The 12,400-nt window shown below is 53.8% G+C and overlaps 2 protein-coding genes across 2 annotated transcripts; both read right to left on the reverse strand.

Annotated features, from left to right (window-relative positions):
* Positions 1-309: 309 nt before the first annotated feature.
* J4E82_002723 (uncharacterized protein) lies at positions 310-2,600 on the reverse strand (the record flags this gene model as incomplete). Its single annotated transcript, XM_051729021.1, has 2 exons — positions 310-1,983; positions 2,034-2,600. 2 exons carry the CDS (start codon positions 2,598-2,600, stop codon positions 310-312), a joined length of 2,241 nt encoding a protein of 746 aa, XP_051591113.1.
* Positions 2,601-6,434: 3,834 nt separating this feature from the next.
* Positions 6,435-7,976, reverse strand: J4E82_002724 (uncharacterized protein; the record flags this gene model as incomplete). Its single annotated transcript, XM_051729022.1, has 3 exons — positions 6,435-6,829; positions 7,056-7,257; positions 7,377-7,976. 3 exons carry the CDS (start codon positions 7,974-7,976, stop codon positions 6,435-6,437), a joined length of 1,197 nt encoding a protein of 398 aa, XP_051591114.1.
* Between the last annotated feature and the right edge of the window lie 4,424 nt (positions 7,977-12,400).

Below are 12,400 nucleotides of genomic sequence, written 5' to 3' on the forward strand. Positions count from 1 at the left end.
AAGACTGGATGTGGTTGCGCGCGGATTGATGTGAGAGCGTTGGTGAGAGGCCGAGGGTATGCGGCGAAGCGCGGAGGTTTGAGTAGTTTTGGGACGTGCACGTGCCAGCTCCCATCCAAGGGTATGAGGGAATACCTAGCTAGGACCCTGATAGAAACAGATTGCATATTATGAGAGGATAGCTCGATAGTGATTTGATCTGCGCACTGTGCTGGATGCTATGTCTCTACCTTTGAAGGTTATACTGATGTTATACAAGAAAGGTATCTATTGCACTCCTCATGTCGCAACGCCTCATAAGTGTCATATCTACATGTCCCTCAAATCTCCAGACTTGTCAACCGCCGGAGACGTGTATCCCTTCCTTCGCTCGAATGGTTTCGCTGGTCTTGCTGGTCGCGACGGTCTCTTCAGCGGCCTTTTCCATTCCTTCTTCCATGACGGTCTGGCCTCGCCTCGGTCCCCTTGTCTCACTTCGTCCGGTTCCATTCTGTCGTCTGCTTGGCTGTCCTCTTTCCGCAGATACCCATGCAAATCTGCCTCTTGATCCTCAGCATTCGTTTGTCCGCCCTTGAACATCACCCTCTGGATAAATGCAGAGAGTCTTGCTCTCTCTTTTTCGAACGGGCTCTTCAACTCCTCGGCGATTAGATTCGAGAACAGCAACTTGTCGTATACGCCATGGACTTTCTTCAGAGCATCGATGGCATCTTGTCTTGCTTCGCCCTTCAGATACTGAGGTCCACGACGCCCTGCGTACTTGGTTTGCCCTGCACCAACCCCCACTTGAAGACGGATATTCTTTACGAGGGGATTAAGTAGAGTGAGGGCATCGATAAAATCCGAGCCTTTGGCTAAGGGGAAAGAGATAACAAGCCCAGCATACATAGTAACAGTCTTGGGATCTGCGTCTTCCAGTGTCTTGGACATCATACCCAAGATCTGGCCTCCATTCTTCAGCGAGTTGTGGTTGTTTTTGTCGCGGACGCAGGTACTCATTGCGATCCTGAATGTACCAGGTGGAGGCCTGATGGCACGATTCATCATATCCTGCTGCAGGACTTGGACTGCAGCACTAGAGGCGCGGTTCTGACGGAGATTACGCAAACGCATGTTTAGGTTATTTAAGTCGGGAGTGATTTTATACGTTGTAGGGTCGGTCAAGAGGTCCCAGTATTCCTGAGCTGCCTTATTCGCTACAACTTTTTGGCATGCTTCCTGGACTAAGGAGAGTGTGTTGTTGCCTGGTCGAACGTAAATGAGGGGGCTCGATACTGCACTACCTACGCCCTGAGGCGTCAGAGCTAGGAACTCGTCGCCACGCGCAGGGACATTATCAGGGGAAAGATGGTCATCATCGATACGATACTGTTCGGGTACGTTGGGAGCTCGCACGTGTGGAAGGCCGGCGCCTTGTCGCTCCACCGAGCCTAGTCGGGGAACGAGCCGCGGTATGTCCATCGTCTGCTCCACCAGCGAGAGTACGTCGTCCCAGTCTCGCGGCCGACTGCCGATCAGCAACAATCTTCCCATTGCACAGACAAGCTCTTCGTCAATGGCGAGATCTGCGCGTCTCCATCTCCCGATAATATCTTCCCACATGCGGCGCCCTTCCATAATTCCACGCTCTCTCCTCGCAGCCGTCTCGTCTTCGCTCTCTCCTTTGGGCGCGTCTACCAACAAACTTTGCCGTATAGCGTTAAGTATGGTGATGTATGTGATGGCATTGGCTGCCGCTGGCCCGTTTTCTGGTATCTTTCCAGCCACCCCCCATAAAGCATCCATGTCGCCCGCTCTTGCGCACACTTTCAGCGCAGCGTTCGTGTGCATGATCGACGGTTCGACTCGTGAGTTGGGTGCGGAGAGCGAGTGGTAGATAGAGAGTGCTTTACTGAGAACCCCAGATGTATGCGCATTCCACGAGAGGCCTCTGAGGAGTATAGTATATGTGTAGGAGTCGGGGAATTGTGCGCGTTTCTTCATCTGCGGCGGGTCAGCATTGCCCCTCATGACTTGGTGTAGGCTGTGCGTACATCGTTGTAGACCTTGATCGCATCGTTGACTCTCTCTTTAGCCAGGTAGTGGTCAATAATATGGTTCCAACTGACAATGCACTGCATGGAGTGGCTCGCCATGCGCACCAATTGCAGCATCTCCTCTGCCTTATCCTTTTTTAACTCGTTCCTCACAAACGTCGCCAGCTCCAGCGGATCCTGCAAATACCGCAACTCCCTCTTCCTCCTGTTCCATTCGCTATCTGACATGGACGGGTCTCGCCGGCCAAGTCTCGCTAGATTGGGTGTCTCGTCAACCGGATGTCGTGAAGGCGTTTGCCGCAGCGCCGCCGTTTCTCTCCTCTTCCGATTTGCTGCGAAAGCCGAGTTCTTGAAATGATCTTCTTCATCTCGTGATGTCCCTTGGGCCTCGCTCGAATCTGCAGACTTCTCGTACTCTGCTCTGGTGGCATTGCGGGTGGATAGCAGCCGTTGCTGGCTCCGTTGCAGAAGAGGATTTACATTACGGCGGAGGCGTTGCGCATTGATGGTTGGGACGTCGAGCGCTTGTATGCATCGCCAAAGGCACGCGCGGCAGTTCAGCATCAGGTCGAGGGAGCGTTTCGTTATGCACAAAGGGCATGGGACGTTCTAGTCAGGAAAAGTTCCCAATTCCGTAGCGCAAAACCACCGGGCCGAACCATGGCACACGTGATGACCCGAGCACTGCACCGTCCGAGCCGAAAAGGAGCCTCATCTGCTCGCGTGCTACCCAAGAGAGCATTAGCAGGCCCAGTTTGCCGCTATGCGACGCGCCGCCTCCAAACCGTCCACGCGAAGAAGCAATCCAGCCTAGATCAGACTTCCCGCGCCCACGCCTCACTCTAGCAGCAAAACCATGCCTACCGCCTACAAGGCTGAACCTACACTACGCGCCTCCGAGTCTACGGAGCCGAACCAGCACTATAACGCGGGAGCCCGAGCCCGCCAGGCGCACCACTGTCATAGGGCTTACTTCGATCCTTCGCTCCAAGTCCCGCGACCAACAAGCAAGCAAACTAAAACTGCCGCAGAATGCCTGGCTTGCGGCAGAGTGTCATGCTAGCGCAACGTGACATGTTGCGTAGCCTCGCTGCTCGTCCTGTCTTTTTCCTTTGTTTACCAAGACTGCCGTAATATAGCGACAACCTACACCAGTTAATACCGGACACCAGAACGGATCCGACTGATGCTCTTGCTCTTCTGATCGGTGAGACAAGTATGCACATCAAGCACCGGAGCATTAGTCCTCTCATAGCAGAGCCAACGTGGCGGGAGGATCAGGGTTCAAAGGGGTCATGTAAGTAAGCCTGGTAGTCGGCTGTTTTGGTGCGACGCGATCCGTACGTGTGGCATTATGTGGCAGGGAGGATTGCGTGATTAGCTTTGTGCGAGGCAACGTTGGCGCTCCTATGGACGGAATTCTAGGCCGCTGTTGTTGTGCTTCGTACGATGGGAGGCTGTTGTGCTGGGTTGTATGAGAGGTGGTTGTTGTCGTTATGGGTGCTCGGAAGTGGTGCAGAAGAGACATCTATCGTGGTGGTCACCATCCAAACCCTTCAGATTAAACAATCGTCATGTGCATCCACAACTGTCAACTTTGTCATGTTCACGTATCTCGCTGCTTTGCCTTGCCAACAAAGGTCCGACAGTAGTACAGCGTCAGCAGGCGCACGCCCACATTCAGGACCCTCGTCCCCTCGTGGCATCGGGACCAAATCCTTCAGCCCCAGCTACTGCTGTGTAATGTGTGCAACCCAGTCCTTGACACGACCACGCCGCAAACCAGCAGTAGTAGGACAGCGAGCGTATGCACACCATCCTGCTAGTTTCCGCCGTCAGATCATGGGCTGGCGGCGCCGTTGATGTCTATCACGCCAGCCAGCGCCTTTTGCTCCCCTGGCTAGCTTTCAAGCCAGCTGCCCCAGTGCCCTTTGTAACGGCGCGCCCAGAAAAGAAACAAGGGCCAGCGCTCGGGGCATCAAAGTAGTCTCATCGGACAACGGTCTGATGTGCCGCTAGACGGCGATCTTGCAGATGCGGTCTTGCGAGATGTTAGCGTATCCTGAGGTTTTGTAGTCGACTTCGCATGACATGCGCACATTTGAATACGGGTATTTTGCGGAAGTTGTTGCGAGGATCATGAACGTCGCCGATGTTCAGCTTCTTTGTTGAGTTGCCCATCCTGGCATTTTGCTGCAGAATTTTCTTTCCCTTTGGCGCGGCGCTTTGCCGGTGACCCAGGAAGAGGCGTCATCACTCATGCGCTTTCGGATGATATTGCCCAACGCGATCACCGTCGGAATCTTTGTTCCAGCGTGCCGCGGAGAGAACAGGCAACAAGCCACAATTCTCCAGTCTTGTAAACTGCCTTTGCTGTGTGGAGATGAGAGCCATGGAAGATTTTGCCAGCCATACGTTAATCGCATGTTTTTTCTTGGTGCAGTATCTGTCATGGCGTCGGCGCTCGCATGACCACGCAAAAGTGGTCTTGGAATTGCTTCGTGTGATTGTAATCGATGACATGGTGTTACAGGCCACACGCCTCTCCCATCTCATTCTCAATAACACCGAGCAGCTAATACGTACTCTCGTCATCCTATTAGCATTTAGGACAGCCACTTATCGTTACACAAAGTCACCTGCAGGCACACTCTGCTGCACGCAAGACAACCACACGCATGCCCATCCCATTGGCACACCGAGGAGCATCCGCCTATGCCGCGATCTTCGTCTGCACATCTTGACTGCCACTTCGGCATGTGATTAATATATTTTGACGACACAACTATTATGCAGCCACAATTTCATACGTCCTTCCTATCGACATTCCGCGCCTTCCTCATTCGACACGAAGAGTGCGCCTCAAAACTCAGTCGAACCCAAACGGTACTTTCCACCAACCCCGGACACAGGATTCCCCTCCTTCTAGTATTATCGGTAATATGCGTCATTATCAGCGTAATACAGTCTGTCTAAAACCATTTTGCGACATGTCCATGTGCAATCGATTGGCTGTTCGTGTTCAAAATATTCAACATGACACCCCTGCTTTGGACGAATCAGTGCACAAGCCGGGGAATGCAGAGTGAGTTGTGCCCTTGAGCAAGGTGACACTTGGGGGATTTGCTGTTGGCCTCAGAGTGGTTGTGGTCTGATGTCTTGATGCAAAATTAAATCTGAGACGGGGGAATGCTCGGGCAGTTGACTTGCACTTTGCGTACGTGGCGGCAGGCATGCGAGTGATGGTGTGAAGAGGTGATCATCGCTGCGAAGACATGGACAAGCATGTTGTGCCAGAGCCCGGAGATTCAGAGAAGCGAGGCTTACCTTGTAAATCCATGCTATCCATAGCGAGCCTTGAAACGCGCACAGACAATTCGTATCAGAGAGCGTACCCAGATGCGCATATTCCGTTCGTGAAACAAGAACACCACGTATAAACCAGCAACTGAATTAAACTGGTAGGCAGGTCGGGCAGCCACGGCCATGTTGGGATACAAGGCACGACTGGTCATAGACGTACACGGCGACATCTTGGCCAGGTAGTGGTAAAGTTCGGTCACAGCGTCATCTTGTTGCACGCTCTGATTTGTCTCCAGCGACACCATCCGATCATGCGACAGTATAACATGCAAAGCACACGATGCAGAGTTGGGCAAAAGCTGGAGGTCAGCAAGATAGTGATTCACAGACCACTTTGCGATGGTTCGTTCCACGTTGCTTGTACGAGAACACAAAGGCGGGCAGGCAGGCTCCAATGATATCCAGCATCATGTGCAAAGAATGACACGGAGAGCGAATAATCTGAGAGTAAGCACAATAGCAAAGAAAAGGGCCGTAACCAGTGGCGAACTAATTGAAGGAGAAATTGAATAATTGTTTCTTGTTTCGAACGCCGATTCACATGCAATCGTTCTAACCCCAAATGAAAACTGTTTGAACCAAGGAATTTTGGAATGCCTCTGATCCATGACAATAAAAGACGTAAAGAGGAATACATGTGACGCGGAATGCATAACGTATGCCCAAGCATTCGTCTTTACGACATCTCCAGTGGTATCCTCAGAACATTGTACTGACTCTTTCGCGGTATCGATCATGGAGCCGTATCCATGTTGAGCATGATGACTCAAGTAATCTCCATCGTAGACACCATCAACTAGAAACATACAACCGCCGCCGCCGCCAAGTGAAAATGCAAGCACCACCCGAGAGGAAAGATGATGTATCCGTCGCATAAGCTCGCGACACAGACGCAAAGAACCACCATAAGGAGACTCGTCAAGACTCGCTTGCTCTGGACAACGATACAAGCGAGTGCGCTTTTGTTATACCTCATCCCTCATCGTCCTCGAACAGATGATGGAGGGGGTCGGCTTCTGAATTGGCAGAGAGTTCCTAATGACTCTGCTGGTACATCTGTGGGTTTTGTCCGTACGGCGATTGAGGGTAACTGCTGTTGTTACTATTTGGACTGTTGTACGCATTGCTGTTGGGGGTGGCATACTGAGCCATGCCCTCAGGAAGACCTGGACTCTGCGTGCCGTACTGAGGGGCAGTGCTGTTACCAGAGGCCGCAGGTTGGTACCCGATGGGTGGGAGTTGGGGGTGTTGAGGAGGTTGTCCAGGGACACCAACTGCCTGTCGCATCTGTCCATAGACAGGTGCCTCAGGAGCGCCTCCCTCGTGGGCGCGCTGCTGCACGTCGGCCCGGTGTCGCTCTTCGTCGGCTTTGCGCGCAGCCTCCTCCTCCTTCTTCTTCGCTTTCCACTCCTTGCGGATTTCCTTGAATTCTGGAAGGATAAGTTAGCATACTATAATATAGGTGTTAAGATGCCAAGATAATTGGGCAAGGGTCGACAGCTGTTAGCTTCGGTCGTCAGAAGCTACCCAGTGCGGCGGGGACACGACCATTATGGCGCTGCACCAGCACGATCCCAAGGGCTAACCTAGTGCACTAGTTTTGCAAGGGCCACAACCACAACAGCAGTTGTTAAACCGTGAATAGAAAGAACATACCTTCAGGAGTGCGCTTTTGGCCGTGCGATTGCATCGTGACGTGCGCATTCAGATGGTTCAGAGTACCGTAAGCCTTCTCGCAACCGTTCCACCCACACTTGTACATGCGTTCAATTTCTTCATATCGCCGACGTGGTCGCTTGTGTTGTTGTGCGCCAGGAATGGGTACAAATGAATAAACTGTGGATAGAGGGTGTCCTCCCTAAACAGACCTGTCAGTTCTTAAGATTCAACCATGGGTGTGACAAGCAAATAGCCTAGCATCATGCGCATTCAACGCATCCCTATTACCTGTCTGACGTGCGAAACTAGTTGACTTACTGTAGGTGGTCGCTGGACTGGAGAGACCATTGCAGGCGCGGGCGGGCCTGAAGTCGCAGGGTGCCCATAGTGCATACCCGGCTGGGGGTAATGGCCTGCCCACTCAGGTCGCGAGGCATATCCCATTGGTGTTTGGGGTTGCCCTGGGTAGTGCTGCATGTCGTGGTGAGGTGTGTAAGGCGAGTATTGCTGCTGATGGCTTGCGTATGTCGGGCTCGTCTGCGCGGCAATTGATGGATCTATAGGAACATCCGAGTCAGACTTGAGTTGTTGTGGTGATTGATGGCCATTTGTTTGACCATCTGGGATAGGCATTGACGGACTCTGTTGTTGCGCCATACCACCGGGAGCTTGCCCTTGAGCGCCGGGTTGATACGAACGTTGAATGTACTCCGGAAACGACCCTGATCGAGCCGATGAAGGATTCAGACTGTAGTCTGAATTCGGGGTGAGGTTGGAGGAGCGAGGATCTGGTCCTGGTGGAGGGTATTGCGCAGCAGATGCTTGATCTGCAGAGGTTCCCTCAGAAGCTGGTTCAGGAAAGGTTGGGTAGGGCGAGCTCAAACCTGACTGCGGGTAGTCTGCTTGCCGTGCGTCCATAGACTGTGTAGATTGGCGAGGTGTCGAGGGTAGCTAGGCTCTAAGCTGAGGTTGGATGGTTGGATGCGTGCGCCCACGAGGAGGGATGGCTGCAGAGATATGTCCGTCGCAAACCGTCTTCGGATGATTTGCCGCGGTCTGTGGAAGACAGGCAGCTAGAGCGTATAAAGACGTAGCCTCAGTCGAGCCAAGAAACGCACAGCCAGAAAACCGGAGAAGCAATGTGGTCAGGCCGTGAGTAGCGTGGAAGTTAAACGCGGATGATTTGCAGACGGTGTGTTTTCCACGACGCCCAGGTGGAGGACAAGCAGTTCGGCAAATATGCACCGTCGAAAAGATAACGCACGGAAGGCGCAAGCTCGAGGGCACCGGGGCAGGGGAGAAGGTTAGCGGGAAGAGATCTCTCGAATCGCGGAGCAGTTGGCGCGATGCAGAGTGAAGTGCAACGCAAAGGTTACACAATCGGTGCTAGGTTGACGAGCTTGCACTGCGGGTCTGCTGGGGCGAGAGTGAATTTGGAACACAGCTAGTGACAGCGCGACCTAAAGGCCTTTTAGACTGAGTGGCGCGCGATGCGGATTGGCCACCAATGGATCGGCCTGGAGAGACTGACGGCTTACCCAGCAGGCCTTAGCACACCTGATGAGGTAACAGACGACCGTAGCGGCGAAAACCAGGATGCCAGCTTAGTCGGTAAAGCCGAGCCGTGACAGTGGGAATGGGTACTGTTCTGGGTTACGGGCCTAGGACGAGGTTGGGATGGCGCAAGCAGCAAAGTGTGGGACGCAGGACTGCTCGAGGGTGGGCGTTTTAGTGTGAGAGGGGCGTGCGGGTCCGTGTAGAAGTGGCGCTAGTGACGAAGAAACCGGGTTTGAGTGCGCTTGTTCGCCGAGGGTGAATGGGTGCGCAGGCGGCCACAGAGGTGGTCGCTGTGGATGCGCGTCGCTGACTGGCTCCGCAGATACTGATGATGGGGCAAAACACAGTCGGCCCGTTGTTGAGTCGATGATTGAAAGTTTCGCTCACACTCTGGTTCTCCCAGCCCTCGCCGTTCCCAGAAAGCTCAACTAGGCCGAGCGTGCCGAGCGATCAGCCTCTTGTCCGGCCGCCGGGCTTTCCGTGCAAGTTCAGAGTCTCGAGGCAGCGCGCTCCGGGCACGAGAGCGAGATGCTGCTCGGAAGCTCGCGCAGCTGCTCCACGGAGGTGGACCGTCAAGGGTGGGCGATCTGGTGCGTTTTGTTACGGGCGCGAGTGACTCGCGTCGTGGCAGGACAGAGGCTGCGCACAGGATGCGTATAAGTGCCGTGGGGTGCCTTAGTGACGAACGCGCCGGGAGGGCGGCGATCGCGTTGCTGGTGGCAGTTGCACGTGTAGCAGCTTTGGAGGCGCGCGACTTGGTGTGCCTGGGGTTGCAAGCTATCGCCGGTGACGGCAGCGTTAGAGCCAGGTACCGTTCGGGCTTGATGATGGTGGTTGAGCTGGGTCAGATTCGCGATGTAGGCTAGAGTGAGGGCTAGCACAAAAGTTGGTTAGACAGCTGAGGCAGGCGCTAGTGAGAAAAATAGTCCGAGTGGGCACGGTGTTCTGGGCTGACTAACCGTGACGTACTGACCGCCCTTTGCACCCGTTTGCAATGTGCAGGCTCCAGCGACCCCGGCAGCCAGCCTCGGCTTCTGCCCATGTCGTGGCCGCCGGGCGTCGCCCTCGTGGTGCTGGTGCTGGTGCTGGTGCTGTCGCAAGACGTGCAAAGAAGAAACAGGCGATGCCATGAGGCTGAAAGCTAGCTCCTGGCGCTAGACGCGGCATGGTACAGTCGCGCAAGGCCTAGTACCCAAACCACGTTAGATAAACCCCAAGATATAGACGTCGCAGAGAACACTGCGAATGCCTCTCGACAACATCTCCCAAGCTGCTCACCACACCGGCCACGACACCCTCACGACACGGCCGGGCTTTTGCGGGCCTCGGCAAGAGCGGCCTGCAAAACGTCTGCATGCAAATATTGGACACGGCACAGACCTCGACGAGCGGCAATAATGCCCAATGCGTCAACAAGAGCGAACCTCCAACCGACCTCTCCATTGCGGTGTGTGAAAGCGAAAAGCAACATGCGACGGAGACGCGCCGACGGCCTCTTTGTCCGTGGCCGTCGTGACTGTCGCTCGCGTCGTCTTTTGTGATGCCCCTTCGTAATCTTATCCAAGCCCTTGAGATGGCGGAGAGCTGACTTGTCCGTCCATGGCGGTTAATCTCCATCAACTGACACAATTGCCCACACCAGCGGTAAGAGCCCAAGAGTTTATCCCCTCGCCGCGGTTGCCATGATAGGCACGCTTTTCAGCCTTTCGAAACCCACCAAATCACATCCTCTCCGTCTCTCATTGCGTGCGTGCTTTCACTCTCGCTCTTATTTCCGCTTTCGCACCCTCACATCTCAGCACATCAGTGCACACAGCATCGTGACTTTTTCTTATGCTGATGACAGTCAACCCTTGCCCTCTTGTCAGCAGACCCAAGATATATGCGTCTCTCCAAGTTAGTGGGCCTTGCAACCGCTTGGCTTCGAGTGCACCAAAACGTTCAAGGTCGGTCGGCTAGCATTGTGTCGCGCTGCTGTCAGCCTGCGAAAAGTGGGTCCCTGACATCTCGTGTATCTTTGCTTCTGCACGCTGCAGTGTGCCAGTCTCATCCGTCGTGCAGCACCATGGGCCGCCGCCTTCCTCGTCATATCCATCACGTCGCATTGCATCAACAAAGCGGCCTGCTGTTTCTCTGCTACTAACCCGAAGAGTCATGTACCGTTTCGACAACAATGACAGCCTCAAAGACATGCTCAGGTACACACCTCCCCACGGTCTATGCCTGATCCGGTTGTCCGCATCCGATGAGCCCCAGTCCCAGCCACTCACATGCCACGGTCGTTTCTGCAAACATCCGATCAATGTGCTCGTCATAGATGTTCCTATCCTGCCTGACATGTCCCTGGCGATTAGAATTCTGCTTGTTTCCCTGGTAGAATGTCTGCACCAGAACTCAAGCAACAGCTTGCTGACTTTTTACATGATTGGGCATGCAAGACCAAGACTGATCGGACCCAGGATCATACGAACAGATGCCGCTAGCTATCGCACGCACATGCGCCGTCGAACGGGAGCGGGAAGTAATCTCGATCACAGCGCGAACACCACGCCGCGAATAAACTATAGCAACTCCAGACTTCTGATGCTTCTAATCCCTTTCACAATGTTCTAGCGCATGTACTGTAGCACCGAGACACAGTCTGAAATCTTCCCGAGAACGACCTGGGTCCCATTCTGCAACTAACTCTGTTGCACATATTCACTCAGCTCAAGACTAGTCCAGCGGTTGTTACTCCGACCGCCTATGTCATCGCAGCTACATTGAGATTTGCAATATCAAAGAGACAATGGTGAGGATATTGCATGCCGCGCAGTACCCAGCCACTGCTGCTAAGTCCCAAAGACAACGTATTCTTAGCCACGGCTAATGTCTGGTGGAAGTTGGGCGAGCGAGTCACACAACAAGGGCATCCCCTGCCCACAATCCAATGTGGGTCTGTGGCGGTTCCATGTCTTCGGTGGAATAGATCCGCCGTGCGTCGCTCACGTGGAGAAAACCGTACGGAGATGTCCTATGAAGGTGAGTGAGACCTTCTTCGGTGGTGACGAGGAAGGCTGACGACAGCATAAAATTCGCTCACACTACAGGTGTCAGTATGCCGATGCTATACTAGCCGGTTGCAGGGCTAACTTTGAGATCTTGGTAACTGTCAAACCAATGTCACTGCTGCAACTCAATGCACATACGCATCAGCTGCCCATGTCCGAAATTCTTCGCAACTCTCGTAAACTGACACGGCATTGCGCGCAGCCAGCGGGATACCTTCCGTCCCTAGATTGAGGAAGCGGAGGCGACTTCCACATGCTACCTGCAGTGCTGTAGTCATGGGCCTGGATGCATGATACCCTTGTTACAGAAACCTTGGATCTCTGCCACTTTGCACAGTCTTCCTCCCCCACTGAAACCCACCAGGAGGACACGGTGTATTGGGGTCGACACCCATGAACATGCAGGTATAGGCTGATCGTCACCTGATCATGCTCTATTACGAACTGGTACACGAAGACGGCAGAGCAGAAGGTTTGTAGTGGTGGTGATGGTAGAATGCACACATGCACGTCAACATTTAGTCGTGTGTATGATGCTGTGTGCGACGCCGGTGCGAACTCCGGATCACGCTGCTTCCGAGTCACTCAACGTCCTGTAGCGCCTTCCTTGTTCAGTAACCCGCTCCTTCGCAACATCCTCGCATCAGCATCACTGCTGTAAACATGTCCCCTAATCTCTCCGATCTGCCTTGGCCTATCTGAACATTGTCACCTCGCCCAAGTCGAGTCTTTTCC

The sequence above is a fragment of the Alternaria postmessia genome (assembly GCF_024291825.1).
Source record: "Alternaria postmessia strain BMP 2775 chromosome Unknown scaffold_11, whole genome shotgun sequence".
NCBI classification, from domain to species: domain Eukaryota; kingdom Fungi; phylum Ascomycota; class Dothideomycetes; order Pleosporales; family Pleosporaceae; genus Alternaria; species Alternaria postmessia.